Consider the following 19,369-nt stretch of genomic DNA (forward strand, 5'->3'; position numbering starts at 1 on the left):
TCATTTTGACATTTTTTCTTTCAGGTTTTTTTTTTTTCTTTTTGAGTCAGGGTTTCGCTCTTGTTGCCCAGGCTAAGTGCAATGGTGCGATCTCGGCTCACTACAACCTTCACCTTCTTGGTTCAAGTGAGTCTCCTGCCTTAGCCACCTGAGTAGCTGGGACTACAGGCATGCACCACCATGGCTGGCTAATTTTGTATTTTCGGTAGAGACAGGTTTCTCCATGTTGGTCAGGCTGGTCTCAATCTGCCAACCTCAGGTGATCCGCCCACCTTGGCCTCTCAAAGTGTTGGGATTACAGGCATGAGCCACCGTGCCTGGTCCTGTCACCATCTTTATAAAGTGGCTTATACCTGGCATAGTCTGAAACCAGTTGTCTTGGCTAGAGATTTTAGGAATCTCTCAAACGTATTCTTTTTTTTTTGAGACGGAGTTTCGCTCTTGTTACCCAGGCTGGAGTGCAATGGCGCGATCTCGGCTCACCGCAACCTCCGCCTCCTGGGTTCAGGCAATTCTCTTGCCTCAGCCTCCTGAGTAGCTGGGACTACAGGCACGCGCCACCATGCCCAGCTAATTTTTTGTATTTTTAGTAGAGACGGGGTTTCACCATGTTGACCAGGATGGTCTCGATCTCTTGACCTCGTGATCCACCCGCCTCGGCCTTCCAAAGTGCTGGGATTACAGGCGTGAGCCACCAAATCGTATTCTTAGAATGTATTTTGCCTGAAATTTTGTGGGCTTTTAAGCTGAAGAATTATGTTAGTGTTTCTTCTAAATAGTAATCACTTGCACACCTGTGCCCTGTCTGTGGTGCTGCAGTCTCTCTGCTGCTGTATCACTTAACTTTGGTCTCAGCAGACTCAAACTGTCATTCCAAAGTATACCACCATTTCTTTTAGCACTTTGTGTCATGGGAGACAGAAGCCAGTGTCAGAAAAGGTGCCTAAGAACCAGAAATAAAGATGTATGTGACGCTATTTTTTTTAGTCATTTAAAAAGGAAATTAGGATTTGGCAATTTACATGTGAAGACTGTATTATATTGGGCAGCAAAAAGAGCTGTGCCGGGTAAATGTAACAGACTTTTTTTATTCTCGTATGTGGCTCTTTGCATCGTCCTCACCTGGGGCACTGCAGACGCTTAACTCATTTGTAAATTTTTTACAAATGTATTTTGGTCAGAATGTTTTTGTTATATTTATATATCTATAAAGGATTTAGGATCTGTGGTATTTTGTAGTTTATATAAGTTAGATTTGTGGTTTATATAAGTTAGATTTGTAAATGATATTCATCTGAGCCTAGTAAGTGGAATAATTTGTTATTTTCATTTCTTTCAGTTATATATTCTGATTTTGCCAAAGACCTTTGGCCTGAGCAAGATATAAAAAATACTTTCCAACAAGTAATTCTGACAAGATACGGAAAATGTGGCCATCAGAATTTACAGTTAAGGAAAAGCTGTAAAAGTGTGGACGAGTGTAAGGTGCACAAAGGAGGTCATCATAACGGACTCAACCAGGGTGCGACAGCCACCCAGAGCAAAACAGCTTATTATGAGAAATGTGTGCAAGTCTTTCATAAATATTCAAATTCAAAGAGACGTAAGATGAGACATACTGGAAAAAATCATTTCAGATGCAAAAAATGTGGCAAATCATTTTGTGTGCTTTCACAGCTATCACAACATGAGGTAAGTCATGCTGGAGAGAAACCCTACAAATGTGAAGAATGTGGCAAAGCTTTTAAAAAGTCCTCAACCCTTACTAATCATAAGATAATTCATACTGGACAGAAGCCCTACAAATGTGATGAATGTGGAAAAGCTTTTAACCAGTCCTCAACTCTTACTAGACATAAGATAATTCATACTGGAGAGAAACTCTACAAATGTGAAGAATGTGGCAAAGCCTTTAACCGGTCCTCAAACCTTTCTAAACATAAGATAATTCATACTGGAGAGAAACCTTACAAATGTGAAGAATGTGGCAAAGCTTTTAAACAGTCCTCAAACCTTACTAATCATAAGAAAATTCATACTGGAGAGAAACCCTACAAATGTGAAGAATGTGGCAAAGCCTTTACCCTATCTTCACACCTTACTACACATAAGAGAATTCACACTGGAGAGAAACCCTACAAATGTGAAGAATGTGGCAAAGCCTTTAGTGTATTCTCAACCCTTAGTAAACATAAGATAATTCATACTGAAGAGAAACCCTACAAATGTGAAGAATGTGGCAGAGCTTTTAACCGGTCCTCACACCTTACTAATCATAAGGTAATTCATACTGGAGAGAAACCCTACAAATGTGAAGAATGTGGTAAAGCCTTTACCAAGTCCTCAACTCTTACTTACCATAAGGTAATTCATACTGGAAGGAAACCCTACAAATGTGAAGAATGTGGCAAAGCCTTTAGTATATTCTCAATCCTTACTAAACATAAGGTAATTCATACTGAGAAGAAACCCTACAAATGTGAAGAATGTGGCAAAACTTTTAACTACTCCTCAAATTTTACTAATCATAAAAAAATTCATACTGGAGAGAAACCCTATAAATGTGAAGAATGTGGTAAAGACTTTATTCTGTCCTCTCACCTTACTACACATAAGATGATTCATACTGGGGAGAGACCCTACAAATGTAAAGAATGTGGCAAAGCCTTTAACCAGTCCTCAACTCTTATGAAACATAAGATAATTCATACTGGCGAGAAACCCTACAAATGTGAAGAATGTGGCAAAGCCTTTAACCAGTCCCCAAACCTTACTAAACATAAGAGAATTCACACCAAAGAGAACCCCTACAAGTGTAAATAATGTGTTAAAGCATTTAATGTATTTTCCACTTTTATTAAAACACAAGATAATTCATACTGGAGAGAACCCCTATAAATGTGATAAATGTGGCAAAGCCTTTAACCAGCTCTTAATCCTTACTGAACATAACATAATTCATACTAGAGAGAAACCAGCAAACGTAAAGAATGTGCAAGCATTTAACTGATCCTCAAATCTTACTAAACAGAAAATGTATACTGGAGAGAAGCTACAAACCTGGAAGACATCAGTAATTTTGACAACACCTCAAACTTCTAAACATGAAAGAAATCGTACTGGCGAGAAACTTTAAAAATGTAAAAAATGTGACAAAACCTTTAAATGATTGTCACACTTGATTGTAGGTAAGATCATTCTTACTAGAAAAACTCTTACAAGTGTTTTTTTTTTTTTGAGACAGAGTTTTGCTCTTTCACCCAGGCTGGAGTGCACTGGCATGATCATTGGCTCACTGCAATCTCCACCTTCCAGTTTCAAGTGATTCTCCTGCCTCAGCCGCTAAAGTAGCTGGGATTACAGGCACGCGCCACCACCACTGCCCTCTACCCCGCTAAGTTTTGTTATTTTCAATAGAGACAGGATTTCACCATGCTGGCCAGGCTGCTCTTGACCTCGTGATCTGCCCGACTCAGCCTTCAGAAGTGCTGGGATTACAGGCATGAGCCTCTGCGTTCAGCCAAAATTTTTAATGAGTACTCACACCTTATTGCCAGGAAAGCATCTATACTTAATAAAAATTATACAAATGTAAAGACTGTGAAAAAGCCATTAATATCTGCTCACACCTTACTCAACTTCAGAGTACTTAATAAAAGCATTGTAAATTCAATAACTGTCAAAATATCTTTCAGAAAATATAAGCTTTTAAAGTAAAGAAGAATATTTATTTTGGGCCAGGCACGGTGGCTCATGTCTGTAATCCCAGCACTTTGGGAGGCCGAGGTGGGAGGATCATGAGGTCAGGAGTTCGAGACCAGCCTGGCCAACACAGTGGAATCCCATCTCTACTAAAAATACAAAATTAGCCTGGCATGGGTGGCAGGCACCTGTAGTCCCAGCTACTCAGGAGGCTTGGGCAGGAGAATTGTTTGAACCCGGGAAGTAGAGATTGCAGTGAGCCAGGATTTTGCCATTGCATTCCAACTTGGCAACAAGAGCACTCTGTCTCAAAAAAAAAGAATATTTATTTCAAAGACAAACATTACAAACAGAAAGAGGATTATAGTACTTTTACTTGTATCACGGATCTTGTACATTTTGTACTAGAGAAATCCCTAAAGCAGTCGCTTAAACTTTTGTTCAATATCAGGGAATTTAGATTGGAGAAAAATCCTGCAAATTTGAAGAAAAAATATCTAAAACTATAACTTAGACAACACCAGAAGGTTCATACTAAGATATATTTTTGCAGATGCAATATATATTTAAAACATTTAATCCAAAATTAAGTCTATGTAAATATCAGAGAATTCACAGTAGAAATATCTAAGGTACTGACATTTCAGACATTACACTGTATCAGTGCTGAAGATAAAACAATCCAAACTAACATTGGTAGATACATTTATTTGTATATAACTTTAAGAGGAGTAGAAAATTTTTTGAAAGGTTGTAATTACATTCAAAGTATATTTTTTTCCTTGAAAAGAAGTACAGATTTTTTGAAAAGCTAATAATGATGTAATTCAACTCTCAAATTATTTCATGCTATTTCTTAATTTCTATTGTATTCACATGTGAAAGCATGTGATCAGTTGTCATTGCATCAAAGATATAAGAGATTTTTTATTTTTAGGTAGACATTATTTATGATGTTTTCCATGGAAGAGTAAGGACATTAAAATGTAACGTGCATGATGAAAATCTAAGTGGAGAGGATATTTGTGGTTAACTTATACTGAGTGGTGCATGAGGTAGTGTGCAGAGTAGTATTCTTTTGCCTTATAGTGAGAGAAACATTTTTAAGTTTTGTTAAACTTAATAGTGTATCATTTTACTTCTTGTACTTTTAGGTAATAAAATGGAATACATTTAAAATTTTTCAGATGGCATGTGAACTTAATTTTTTAATTAAATATTTTTAACATGTTAAGACTATCATGTATTCAATGAAGCATTATTATGCCACTAACTTAAACCTATCCCACCTTACTCAAGGCGGGTGGATCATGAGGTCAAGAGATCGAGACCATCCTAGTCAACATGGTGAAACCCCGTCTCTACTAAAAATACAAAAATTAGCTGGGCATGGTGGCGCATGCCTGTAGTCCCAGCTACTCGGGATGCTGAGGCAGGAGAATTGCTTGAACCCAGGAGGCGGAGGTTGCAGTGAGCCGAGATCGCGCCATTGCACTCCAGCCTGGGTAACAAGAGTGAACTCTGTTTCAAAAAAAAAACAAAAAACAAAACAAAAAAAAACTATATATAAGTATTAAAAATACATTTTTGAGTTCTAAATAAATTTTTTAAAAATTTGTTATATATACATTTTTGAACATTTGGCCTCTCTGCCTGCAAACACATATGACTTAGTTTTGATTTACATAAAGTTAAATAAACACATACATTGTTCTTAAGATAAACCTTAGGTGTAAGAAAATTATGAAGTATGTGTCTTCTTGTGGGTATGAGTTTGTAACTGTTTTCAAAGGAGCATTATTGAAACAAAACAAATCATTTTAATAAGATGACTAATTTACTGGGAAACTAAACACCACAAAAAATCTGAAACCAAATGTATACACTTTGCTTTGTATTGAATTTATTACTGTAATATGGCTTATGGTTTAGAATCTCCCTATGCAGATTCTCTGTTTTAACTTGCCTAGTATGTATGCTAGACCCATAATCAATTTCTTATAATTTTTTTGTTGAATAGTTTATGAAGTATTATTCATTATGTGATCTCATCAGGGATTACAAAAATGTTTTTTATGAAATTCAGTAGTGCACACAATAATTTTTAGATGTAATTCCACAATTAGTTTAATAAGTTATGTTTTATTTAGTTAGAACTTTCCATTTTGTTCAATTGAAGAACCCTATATAAGCCTACTTTTATTTTTTTTCCTTAAATATGAATTAGTCATAAGCCTAGTTTTCTTTAGTTATTGTTCCTTTCACTTTTTTTTTTGAGATGGAGTTTTTTTCTTGTTGCCCACACTGGAGTGCAGTGGCGCGATCTCCCCTCACCGAAATCTCTACCTCCCAGGTTCAAGCGATTCTCAGTCTCCCAAGTAGCTGGGATTACAGGCATGCACCACCACACCTGGCTAATATTTTGTACTTTTAGTACAGACGGGGGTTTCTCCATGTTGGTCAGGCTGGCCTCGAACTCCTAACCTCAGGTGATCCACCCACTTTGGCCTCCCAAAGTGGTCGAATTACAGGCATGAGCCACCAAACCTGGTCCTGTTTGTTTTGAGATGGTGTCTCACTCTGTCACCCAGGCTGGAGTGCAGTGGCTCGGTCTTGGCTCACTGTAACCTCTGCCTCCCGGGTTCAAGCAATTCTGCCTCAGCCTCTTGAGTAGCTGGGATTACAGCCACCTGCCACTACCCTCGGCTAATTTTTCTGTATTCTCAGTAGAGATGGGGTTTCACTATGTTTGCCAGGCTGGTCTCAAACTCTTGACTTCGTGATCTGCCTGCTTCAGTCTCCCAAAGTGCTGGGATTACAGGCATGAGCCACTGCAGCACCCAGCCAAGGCTGTTTTTATGTATAAATGTAGCAAACCAACATGATAGTGCTTGCTGTGTCACAAATGCTTTATATTAAGCCATTAATATTTCTGCTGGAGTTAGTTTGTAACTTCAAGTCAGAGATGGAAAATATCAAATACAGCATGGAGAAAATATAGCATGGATTCTTTATATGGAGAGGACATTTTGTTCCAGGCTACAAAGCTGACTTGCTGAATTTAAAGAAAAATTCTACTTCTTATATTATTTCTAATTATCTTTAGGTTTTTTTTTTTTAAATGGAGTCTCGTGCTGTAACCCAGGCTGGAGTGCAGTGGCCCGATCTCGACTCATTGCAACGTCCACCTCCCTGGTTCAAACAATTCTCCTGCCTCAGCCTCCTGAGTAGCTGGGACTACAGGCGCACCACCATGCCCAGCTAATTTTATGTATTTTTAGTAGAGACGGGTTTTCACCATGCTGGCCAGGCTGGTCTTCAACTCCTAATCTTGTGATCTGCCTGCCTCAGCCTCCCAAAGTGCTGGGATTACAGGCATGAGCCATCGTGCCCAGCTATTATGTATATTTCAACTATATGTGCATCACAGCTCCTCTTTGTGTTTCTGCTATGGCTGTAGTTTTCTCACTGTTCTTTTATGCCATGTCATTTTACATGGTACTTTGTAGGGTTTGATGAGAAAGTAGGTCTTTTTAATGCACTAAAATATTGGTTATAACTGTAGAGTTTTCTTATCAATATAACTTTCAGATTAGTTAATTAAGATAGAAGGCATACACTGTCCACAGGCGAGAGGATTGAATCAGTTAGCATTATTTTTATCTGTAAAGGAAAATTCATATTAGATTTTTACACAAAGTGTAGCAAATACAAATATATATGTATATATATAAAACAGAGCCACGCTCTCAGTCGAATATATCTTAGAAATTCAAAGTTTAGAAGTTTAGAAGGCAAATAAAGAATTTTAAATTTAATTTTCTATGATACAGCATACCTTACATTTTCTTGTGGAATCTTCTATTTTTAAGCATGAATGTTAAACATTGCAAAATAATAAAATGACTTGGGCTGGGCACTGTGGCTCACACCTGTAATCTCAGCAGTTTGGGAGGCTGAGGAGGGTAGATCACTTGAAGTCATTAGTTTGAGACCAGCCTGACCAACATGGAGAAACCTCGTCTCTACTAAAAATACAAAATCAGCCGGGCATGGTGGCACGTGCCTGTAATCCCAGCTACTCCGCAGGCTGAGGCAGGAGAATCTCTTGAACCTGGGAGGCAGAGGTTGCGGTGAGCTGAGATCGTGCCATTGCACTCCAACCTGAGCACAAAAAAAGAAAGAAAAATTAAAATGAGGCCAGGTGCAGTGGCTCATGCCTGTAATCCCAGCACCCAGCAGTTTGGGAGGCTGAGGTGGGCGGATCACCTGATGTCGGGAGTTTGAGACCAGCCTGACCAACATGGAGAAACCCTGTCTCTACTAAAAATACAGAATTAGCCGGGCATGGCGGTAAATGCCTGTAATCCCGTCTGCTTGAGAGACTGAGGCAGGAGAATCTCTTGAACCTGGGAGACAGGTTGCGGTGAACCGAGATTGGGCCATTGCACTTGAGTCTGGGCAACAAGAGTGAAACTCCGTCTCAAAAAACTTAGATAAATAAAATAAAATGACCTCCATGAATTTGAAATTTGAAATGTTTCTTTTCCATATTGATATTATAATCTGGAGAAATTTCTAATTCATATAATTTTTTTTAGTGAGTGAAGTACAGTATAGCCAACTCCTTGGTCATTATCTCTGAAAAATTTTGGAAATTATGGCAACTATTAGATTAAAATATTTCCCATTATTTTGCATGCAAACTTGCTTACTGTGTTCACAGTCATGGGACAATAAACACCACCTGCCCATTTACTGTTTTTCATACCATTACCATCAGCACCAGAAACTCCAGGGGCCCCAAGCTTAGAAGTCCTAAACTCCATTGGCTCCTCTCATACATCATGCTGTGTCCAGAACATGCTAGCAAAGATCACAGTTTCTATGGTTATGGCTGAAAATTTATGTGAAAAAAAAAAAAACACAAAAATTATGTATTTTGGATACTGTTCAGCCAAGTTAATGACATACAGTATTTGAAACACTGTTATTCTTCTATGATGTTTAAAAACCTTTTTTAACTGGACAGATGAAACATGTATTCTGTGAAACATGATGCTTTGAAGTATACATACATTGCCAAATGCTTAATTCTAGGTAGTTGATGCTTTATCTCACATAGTTAACATTTCTGTGGTGAGAGCTTGTAACATCATGGTATCATTTTTCAAAAATATAAATATTATAAACTAAAATCGGGGCCAGGCGCGGTGGCTCAGCACTTTGGGAGGCCGAGGCGGGTGGATCACCAGGTCAAGAGATTGAGACCATCTTGGTCAACATGGTGAAACCCCGTCCTATTAAAAACACAGAAAATTAGCTGGGCATGGTGGCGCGTGCCTGTAGTCCCACTTACTTGGGAGGCTGAGGCAGGAGAATTGCCTGAACCCAGGAGGCGGAGGTTTCAGTGAGCCAAGATCGCGCCACTGCACTCCAGCCTGGGTAACAAGAGCGAAACTCCATCTCAAAAAAATAAATAAATAAACAAGCAAACTAAAGTCAGTGTTACACAAACAATATCCCGAACTTATTCCTCTCACTTCACTATAATTAGGTATTCATTGACAGACATCTTTCCAAACCTCCCTTTTTCTAAATACCTTGGCATCTCATGGTCACCATTTTACTTCTACTTCAATAATATTTATTTGTACTCTAAGTATAGGTGAAATCATGAAATATTAATCTTTCTTATTTCAACTAATATCCTGGCTTATTTCACCAATATTCTTTAAGTTAATCCATGTGGTTAAAAATAATAGACTTGGTTTTTTAGAGATGAATAGTATTTCACTGGGTATATCCACTACATTGTCTTTATTTACTCATTAGATGTTGAGCGCTGCAACACAGAAGTGCAGACATTCCCTCATTGTGATTTTCTTTTCCATTTTGGATATATTTTTAATACTGCAGCTGGGTGTGGTGGCTCATGCCTGTAATCCCAGCACTTTGGGAGGCTCAGGCAGGCAGATCACCTGAAGTCAGGAATTTGAGACCAGGCTGGCCAACCTGGTGAGATCCCATCTCTACTAAAAATATAAAAAAATTAGCCAAGTGTGGTAGTGCACGCCTGTAATCCCAGCTATTTAGGAGACTGAGGCATGAGAATCAGTTGAACCCAGGAGGGAGGGTTTGCAGTGAACGGAGATCCTGCCACTGCACTTCAGCCTGGGCAACAGTGAGACTGCGTCTCAAAAAAAAAGAAAGAAAAAAGTCCAATTGCTGTATTATATGGCAGTTTCATTTTAAACATTTTGAAAAATCTCTATTTTGTTTTCCAAAATGGCTGCCCTCATTTACACTCGTACCAGTAGTGTACAAGGGTTCCTTTTTCTTCACATCTTTTTTGTTTGTTTGTTTGAGACAGAGTTTCGCTCTTGTTACCCAGGCTGGAGTGCAATGGCGCGATCTTGGCTCACCGCAACCTCCGCCTCCTGGGTTCAAGCAATTCTCCTACCTCAGCCTCCCGAGTAGCTGGGACTACAGGCACGTGCCACCATGCCCAGCTAATTTTTGTATTTTTAGTAGAGACGGGATTTCACCTTGTTGACCAGGATGGTCTGGATCTCTTGACCTCGTGATCCACCCGCCTCGGCCTCCCCAAAGTGCTGGGATTACAGGCGTGAGCCACCGCGCCCGGCCCTTTTCTTCACATCTTTATCAACATTTGTTTTCTTTTTAGTAAGAGTCATTCTATCAAAAATGAATGTGTATCTCATAGTTTTTTTGGCTTGACTTTCAATGAAAATAATTGACATTAATAATTTTTTTTCACTCTTGTTGCACAGACTGGAGTGCAATGGCACGATCTCTGCTCACTGCAACCGCCTCCTGGGTTCAAACTATTCTGCCTCAGCCTTGCGAGTAGCTGGGGTGACAGGCATGCACCACCATGTCTGGCTAAGTTTTTGTATTTTTAGTAGAGACAAGGTTTCACCATGTTGATCAGGCTGGTTTTGAACTCCAGACCTTGTGATCCGCCCACCTCGGCCTGCCAAAATCCTAGAATTACAGGCAGAAGCCAGGGCACCTGGCCAAGAATTTTTTCAATGTATCTGTTGGCTGTATGTGTGTCTTTTCTTGAAAAATATTTAAGCATTTGGCTTTTTTTTTCTTTCTTTTTTTTGAGACAGAGTCTCACTCTTGTTCCCCAGGCTGGAGTGCAATGGCGCATTCTTTGCCCATCGCAACCTCCACCTCCCGGGTTCAAGCGATTCTCCTGCCTCAGCCTCCCAAGTAGCTGGGACTATAGGCACCCGCCACCATAACCAGCTTATTTTTGTATTTTTAGTAGGGACGGGATTTCACCATGTTGACCAGGCTGGTTTTCAATTCCTGGCCCCAGTTGATCTGCCCACCTCGGCCTCCTAAAGTGCTAGGATTACAGGCATCAGCCATCACGCCTGGCCTTGTTCATTTGTTTTTTTTTTTAAAAGAAGGGGTTTCACCATGTTGGTCAGGCTGGTCTTGAACTCCGGATCTCAGGTGATCCGCCTGCCGTGGCCTCCAAAGTGCTTGGATTACAGGCGTGAGCCACCACGCCCAGCCGCTCATTTATAATAGTTATTTGGTTTTTGTTATGTAGTCATTTGAGTTTTTATGTATTTTTTATATTAACCTCTTGTCACGTGTGATTTGCACATATTTTCTCTCATTTTCCAGTTGTCTCATCCTGTTGATTTCATCAGATTCTGTGCTGCAGCTTATTAATTTGAAGTAATCTGACTCATCTCTTTTTCCTTTAATTTCCTGGGGTTTTGAGGTTAAATAAAGTCACTGTCAGGCAGGTGCAGAGATACATGTCTGCAATCCCAGCACTTTGGAGGCTGAGGTGGGCAGATCACCTGAAGCCAGTTTGACACCAGCCTGACCAACATGGTAAAACTCTGTCTCTACTAAAAATACAAAAATTGCCAGACATGGTGGCACACACTAGTACCAGCTACTTGGGAGGCTGAGGCAAAAGAATTGCTTGAATCCGGGAGGTGGAGGCTGCAGTGAGCCGAGATCACACAAATGCACTCTAGCTCTTGCAACAGAGTGAGACTACATATCAAAAAACAACAACAACAACAACAAAAAACCAAAAAAACTTACTGTCTAGACCAGTGTTATGAGCCTTTTACTCTATTTTTATGTATTACTTTCAGAGTTTCAAGCCTTACATGTAAGTTTCTTAATTTGTTTTGAGTTGATTTTTACGTATGTTTTGAAATAAAGGTCTCATTGCTTTGCATGTGGCTATAAAGTTTTCTCAATACCATTTATTGAAGAGACTATACTGTCCTTTTCCTGAGAAATTGTCATCTATATTTAAAATCAGATAGCTGTAAATACATGGATATATTTTTGGTTTCTATGTGTTAATTTTTGTTCAAGTATACTGCTTTGGTTACTATAGCATTGAGGTGTATTTCAAAGTAAGATTATGTGATGCCTTTAGCCTTTCTTTTTTGCTTGACTGCTCTGGGCATTCAGGGTTTTTTGTGGTACCATATAAACTTTAAATACATTAAAAAATTTTTTTTACAAAGTCACTGGTGTTTTGATAGAGGTTACATTATATCTGTAGGTTATTTTCTGTAACACACTTATTTACCCATATTAACAGTACCAGTTCATGAATGAGTAATATTTTTCCTTTGTGTATTACTTCCCCCCACCCCAAGACAGAGTCTTGCTCTGTTACCCAGGCTGGAGTGTAGTGGTGTAATCTCGGCTCACTGCAACCTCTGCCTCCTGGGTTCTGCTATTCTCCTGCCTTAGCCTCCTAAGTAGCTGAGATTACAGGTGCCTGCCACCACGCGTGGCTAATTTTTGTATTTTTAGTAGAGACGGGGTTTCGCCATGTTGACCAAGCGGCTCTCGAACTCCCGACCTCAAGTGATTCACCTGCCTCTGCCTCCCAAAGTGGTGGGATTACAAGTGTGAGCCACCGCACCCAGCCTACTTAATTTTTTTACTTTAATGTTCTTTAGATTATAACATAAGGTGTTTCACCTTTTTGCTTTAATTCATTTTAAAGTATAGTTACTACAGTTACTGTAGCTGGGATTTTTTAAAAAATTCATTTTGAGATAGTTAATTGTTCATGTGTAGAAATGCTACTGATTTTTGTATGTTGATTTGTATTCTGCAAATTTAATAAATTTGTTTATTAGTTCCAGTAGTTCTTAGTAAAGTCTTAGGATTTTCTGTATTTAAAATTATATCCACCAGGCATGGTGGCTTACGCCAGTAATTCCAGCACTTTGGGAGGCTGGGGTGGGTGGATCACGAGGTCAAGAGATCGAGACCATCCTGGTCAATATGGTGAAACCCCGTCTCTACTAAAAATACAAAAAATTAGCTGGGCATGGTGGCGCGTACCTGTAATCCCAGATACTCAGGAGGCTGAGGCAGGAGAACTGCCTGAACCCAGGAGGCGGAGGTTGCGGTGAGCCAAGATCACGCCATTGCACTCCAGCCTGGGTAACAAGAGCGAAACTCCGTCTCAAAAAAAAAAAAAAAAAGAAAAGGAAAGAAAGAAAGAAAAGAAAGTGGGAAATAGTGTAACAGAAAGAAAGAAGAATAGAAAAGAGGGGAAAATAAGGCATCCCTGTCTTGTTCTAGGTCTTAGAGAAAAAGCCGACATTTCCCTGTTTAGAATGTTATTAGCTGTACATTTTTTCCTGTACATGGCATTTATTGGCTTTAGATGCATTTGTCCTGTACTTACTATGTTTTAGTGATTTATTATGAGATTATTATGTGATTTGAATTTTGTCAAAGTTTTTTTATTTTTTTGAGACGGAGTCTCACTCTGCCACCCAGGCTGGAGTGCAGTGGGGCGACCTCGGCTCACTGCAACCTCTGCCTTCCAGGTTCAAGCAATTCTCTGCCTCAGCATCCCAAGTAGCTGGATTACAGGCGCCCGCCACCATTTGCAGCTAATTTTTGTATTTTTAATAGAGACAGGGTTTCACCATGTTGGTCAGGCTGGTCTTGAACTCCTGAGCTTGTGATCCACACACCTCGGCCTCCCAAAGTGCTGGGATTACAGGCATGAGCCACCGCACCCGGCCAATTTTGTCAAATTTTTATTCTGCATCTATTTAATTGTTAGAGTTGTGAAATCATCACTAATTTCACATAAAGAGTAGACATCCTCAGAGACTACTATGTACATCTCTATACAAGCAAACTAAAAGATTTAGAGAAAATAGAGGCCGGGCATGGAGGCTCACACCTGTAATCCCAGCACTTTGGGAGGCCAAAGTGGGTGGATCACCTGAGGTCAGCAACAATATGTAAAGTATGTAAATATATTTAATTAGTAATAAACCAGCTACCAACCATAGAAAGCCCTGGATAAGATGAATTCATAGCCAATTTTTTTCACATATACAAAGGTAAGCTGGTATGACCCCTACTGAGTGTATTTCAAAAATCAAGGTGGAAGTCCTTCCTAAAATGTTATTTGAAACCAGTATCATCTTGATAGCAAAACCTAGTGAAGACACAGCAACAAAAGAAAACTACATGCCAATATTCCTGGTGAAAATTGAAACAAAAATTCATGAAGTACTAGCAAGCTGAATTCATACACAAAGCAAAAGGTATTTTGCGACAATCATGTAAACGTTATGAATGCAAAGATGTTTCATGATATACAAGTAAATAAGTGTGATTCACCATGCAAAGATAGTTTTCAAAAAATGAGTATCACAAGCTGGTCTCGGTGGCTCAAGCCTGTAATCCCACCACTTTGGGAGGCTGAGGTGAGGGGAATACCTGACATCAGAAGTTTGAAATCAACCTGATCAACATGGTGAAACCCCGTCTCTACCAAAAATCAAAAAATAATTATCACAATAAATGCAGAAAAGGCACAAAAGGAACTCTAATAAGTATTTATAAAAATATTCTCAACAAATAAGCATTGAAGAAATACGCCTCAAAATAATAAAAGCCATCTATGTCAAATCCTCAGCCAGCATCATACTGAACAGGCAAAATCTGGATGAGGTCTCCATAAGAATAAAAATAAGAGGGCCAGGTGCAGTGGCTAAGGTTTGTAATCCCAGGTCTTTGGGAGGCTGAGACAGGTGGATCACCTGAGGTCAGGAGTTCGAGACCAGCCTGACCAACAGGGTAAAACCCCATCTGTACTAAAAATAAAAAAAAAAAATTGCTGGGCATGGTGGTGCATACCTGTAATCCCAGCTACTCAGGAGGCTGAGGAAGGAGAATCGCTTGAACCTGAGAGGTGGAGGTTGCAGCGAACCAAGATCACACCATTGAAATCCAGCCTGGGCAAGAAGAGTGTTAATCTGAAAAAAAAAAGAGAGAGAGAGAAGAGAAGACAGGAGAGGAGGGGAAAGGATGGGAGGGGAGGGGTGGGGAGGGGAGGGGAGGGGAGGAGAGAAAGAAGAGAGGGAGAAAAGAGAAAAAGAAGCGGGGCACAGTGGCTTATGCCTGTAATCCTAGCACTTTGGGAGCCTGAGGTGGGTGGATCACCTGAGGTCGTGAGTTCAAGATCAGCCTGACCAAAATGGAGAAACCCCCTATCTACTAAAAATACAAAATTAGCTGAGCGAGATGGCACATGCCTGTAATCCCAGCACTTCGGGAAGCCTAGGCGGGTGGATAACGAGGTCAAGAGATCCAGACCAGTCTGGCCAACATGGTGAAACCCCATCTTTACTAAAAATCCAAAAATTAGCCAGGCGTGGTGGCACGTGCCTAAAGTCCCAGCTACTCAGGAGGCTGAGGCTGGAGAATCGCTTGAACCCAGGAGGCGGAGGTTGCGGTGAGCCAAGATTGCACCATTGAACTCTAGCCTGGCAACAGAGAGACTCCCTCTAAAAAAAAAAAAAAAAAAAAAAGAAGCTGAAATTTAAAAACATTTATTATTATTTTCATTTGTGTAGAGCCATATATTATTTATAAATGCATGTGACCTTATACACAAGGTTAAAGACAAATACCCTCTGGAGTGGGCCTGGCTCAGCTCCGGGAGGAAGCCCCGCTTGAAAAGACGTCACTCCTTGATTTGGCACAGCATCTAATCACATCCTCTGTCACTCAGGGCCTGAGGGGGCGGGGTTTTAAACGTTATCCAATGAACGACTCTGGACTAGGAACTGTCCAATCAGACACGCAGCTGGAGCAGACAGGACGGATTCCGGATCGTGGCGGGTCCTTTGTCTCTCGTTGCAGCTGGAGCTCTAGGTCTCTTCGCTGCTCGGGGTCCTCTGCTCCAAGAGGCCCAGTGTCTGTGGCCTGCAGGTATTTGGAGATCCACAGCTAAGACGCGCGACCCCCTGGAAGCCTAGAAATGGTAAGGGTGCCGGGTTGTCATCCCAAGGGAGGGGAGGGGGTTGTTTAGAAACCGGTGGGAAGCGACTGTGGCTGGACTTAGGCTTCCCCGCGGTCGGCTCCACAATTTGCGCCCAGTTCTCCTTGCGAAGCTCAGCCTCAGTGTCCTTCAGCCACAAGATGGCGGCTGCACTGACAGCAGGGCCCCGGGCGTCCTGTCTCTTCTCTCCCAGTGACTGTGCCCTGGTCTGGAGCCCTCTTTGAGCAGCTTTGCACCCGCAGCCGCGTCTCTCTCAGATTGTGCAGGGATCACGGGAGGGTCGTCAGGGGAGAATCCTGACTTGGGGTGTGAGTTCATGAATGGGAACAGCTTTGGTCCGTGGGGTACCCAGTTCCTATTTTCTCCTATTAAAAATTTATGGGAGCCACTGCAGAAATATTAAAGAATTTAATCAAACGGTGGTTCTAGAACTGTAGCGCACCCAGCTATAGTTTGTAGTTTGTGGTCTATGGGAGAGGCTTGAAGGAAAGTCTTTATAAAATGCATGATGAAGAAAACCAAATTAGTAATTGGTTAGGTGCGGCTGCGTGGTATCCTAATTTGTACATTAAAGGTGAAAATTTCCTGGTTATGTAATCAGAGCTTAAGTGGCAGATTATAGTTGCTGAAGCCTAAATTTTGTTTCTCTGAATGTAGTAATTAAAAATAATGCGCCCGAGTTACTTTGCTGTTGTTGTGTGTGTGTTTTGTTTTTTGAGAGGGAGTCTCACCCTGTCGCCCAGGCTGGAGTGTAATGGCGCTAGGCTCACTGCAAGCTCTACCTCCTGGGTTCAAATGATTGTCCTGACTCAGCCACTGCAAAAAAGAGTTTATTAAAGGCCCAGTTAGTTTTTTTCTGGAGAGTCTCCCTTGCACATGTCCCAGGCTGCTCACTCCAGTCATGGAAGAAGCCTTTCTGCTGAGAGAAGCTACAGAACCCTGGAAAGCCACAGGCAGATGCAGTTAAGACAACAGGGAACTGGGAGGATCTTACTGACGATGAGGTTGTTACTGCTTTAAGACAGTTTCCAGACTTTGTAATACGTAACAAAGTTAGAGGTCTGTTAAAAATTTGAATTCAGAGCCAGGTGCAGTGGCTCATGCCTGTAATTGTAATATTTTCTATCCATAGCATAAAATGGTTTTCCCTTTGTGTCATCTGACTTCTCTAAGCAGTATTTTGTCATTTGTGTCATAAAAAGCTTTTACCTCCCTAGTTTGCTGTATTCCTAGATATTCTTTTTGTGCAATTTTTTTAGTTAAGTAAATTTGACATTGAAGCATTTATTTTCTTAAAAATAACTGTTGTAGCTGGCACAGTGGCTCACGCCTGTAATCTCAGCACTTTGGGAGGCCAAGGTGGGCGGATCATGAGGTCAGGAGTTTGAGACGAGCATTACTAATATGGTGAAACCCCATCTCTACTAAAAATAAAAATTTATTAGTCAGGTGTGGTGGTGAGTGCCTATAATTCCAGCTACTCAGGAGGCTGAGGAAGGAGAATCGCTTGAACCCGGGAGGCAAAGGTTGCCGTGAACTGAGATTGCACATTGAACTCCAGCCTGGGTGACAGAGCGACACTCAGTCTCAAAAAAAAACAAAGTGGGAAAATTTATTAATTTGTTTTTCTCTAAACATAATTTTCTTTTACACAGTGCTGTTTTTTTTTTTTTCACACAGAGAATTTCTCTGCCAAAAATTTATTATTCTTTTTTTGACCCTTCTCAGTTAGGGTTATTTCTCCCCAGGGGACACTGTAACCAAGCAGATGCAATTTCAGCCCAGTCTTGAAGAAGGTGGGCCTCAGCTGGCCAGGTAAGCTTTAAACAATTGTAAATAACTACCTTGTAAAGATGTATAATTTATATCTTTTATTTATTTACCATAAATATTTATTAAGCTGTAATTTTCACATTTTATTTTTATTCTGGTATGTACAACTATATCTACATAACACCAATATCAGTATTCTGATAAACAGAAATGTATCTATAGCTTTGCAAAATAATATAAGCCTGATACATTTATATCTGTATAAGATTTGTAGAATTAATTTCCTAAGTCTCAAGGAACTAAAGTATACATATATACCCCCCATTAAATTTAAATGAAATAAAATAGATTTATATTTTATCAAATTGAATGCTGTATAACATAACCAGATACACAAACTATAAATTGAATCACGAATGCACTGCTGATAATAGGTACCATAACTTACAAATGTGATTTCAGTTAAAAAGAGGAAAATAATGGCTTTGGTGGATTTTCAGTGTATGCTAATCACCATCACCATTACAAAAGATAATTTAATTACATATTATTCAGACATGTAACACATCTAAATATTAAACTGACACAATAAAATATTTAAATCTGCAAAAAGACAGTAGAACATATGGTCAATAATACCATGAGCTGCCACAGGTTTGTTTTTTTTTTGAGACGGAGTTTCGCTCTTGTTACCCAGGCTGGAGTGCAATGGCGCGATCTCGGCTCACCGCAACCTCCGCCTCCTGGGTTCAGGCAATTCTCCTGCCTCAGCCTCCTGAGTAGCTGGGACCACAGGCACGCGCCACCATGCCCAGCTAATTTTCTGTGTTTCCAGCGGAGACGGGGTTTCACCATGTTGACCAGGATGGTCTCAATCTCTCGTGATCCACCCGCCTCGGCCTCCCAAAGTGCTGGGATTACAGGCTTGAGCCACCGAATTTTTTGCTTTTAATTGCATGGTCAATTACACTTATTGACTTGTATATGATGAAACATCCTTGCACAAGTGATATAATCCTCACGATTGTGGCAAAGTAACTTTTTGATTTCCCCGTGGACTCAGCTTGCTAGTATTTCATGGAGGAATTTTGTTCCGATGTTCACCAAAAATACTGGCCGTAGTTTTTTGTTGTTGTGTCTTCACTAGACTTTGGTATCAAGATGATGCAGATTTTATATACTAAGTTAGGGTAAAATTCCACCTGGATTTTTTTGAATACATTCAGTGGAATTAGTACCAGCTCATCTTTGTATATGTAGTAAAATTTGGAAGTGATTTCATATAACTCAGGCCTTTTTATAATTGGTATGTTTTTTATTACTAATTCAATTTCATTATATATTTTATATATTTTTGCCCTGCTCAAGAGTTCTGTTTCTTCCTGGTTCAATCTTGCAAAGTTGTGTGTCTCTGGGAGTTTATTCATTTTCTCCAAATTTTCTAGTTTGTGTGCATAGAGATGTTCGTAGTAGTATCTGATGATTTTTTGTATGTATGTAGAATTAGTTTTGATTTCACACCTCTAACATTTAAATAGATGCAGAATG

The 19,369-nt window shown here is 40.1% G+C and overlaps 1 protein-coding gene across 1 annotated transcript in view; it reads left to right on the plus strand.

Moving 5' to 3' along the window:
- The window catches only part of LOC103789844 (uncharacterized), an 83,652-nt gene that overhangs the window by 37,682 nt on the left and 26,601 nt on the right, over positions 1–19,369 (plus strand). Inside the window, exons 4-5 of the mRNA XM_008987621.5 lie at positions 1,340–16,030; positions 17,777–17,863. Coding sequence (XP_008985869.5) covers positions 1,340–2,823 — 1,484 coding nt within the window. The 3' untranslated portion in view covers positions 2,824–16,030; positions 17,777–17,863. The remainder of the gene's footprint in view (positions 1–1,339; positions 16,031–17,776; positions 17,864–19,369) is intronic.

Source organism: Callithrix jacchus, chromosome 22 (assembly GCF_049354715.1).
Source record: "Callithrix jacchus isolate 240 chromosome 22, calJac240_pri, whole genome shotgun sequence".
NCBI classification, from domain to species: Eukaryota; Metazoa; Chordata; class Mammalia; order Primates; family Cebidae; genus Callithrix; species Callithrix jacchus.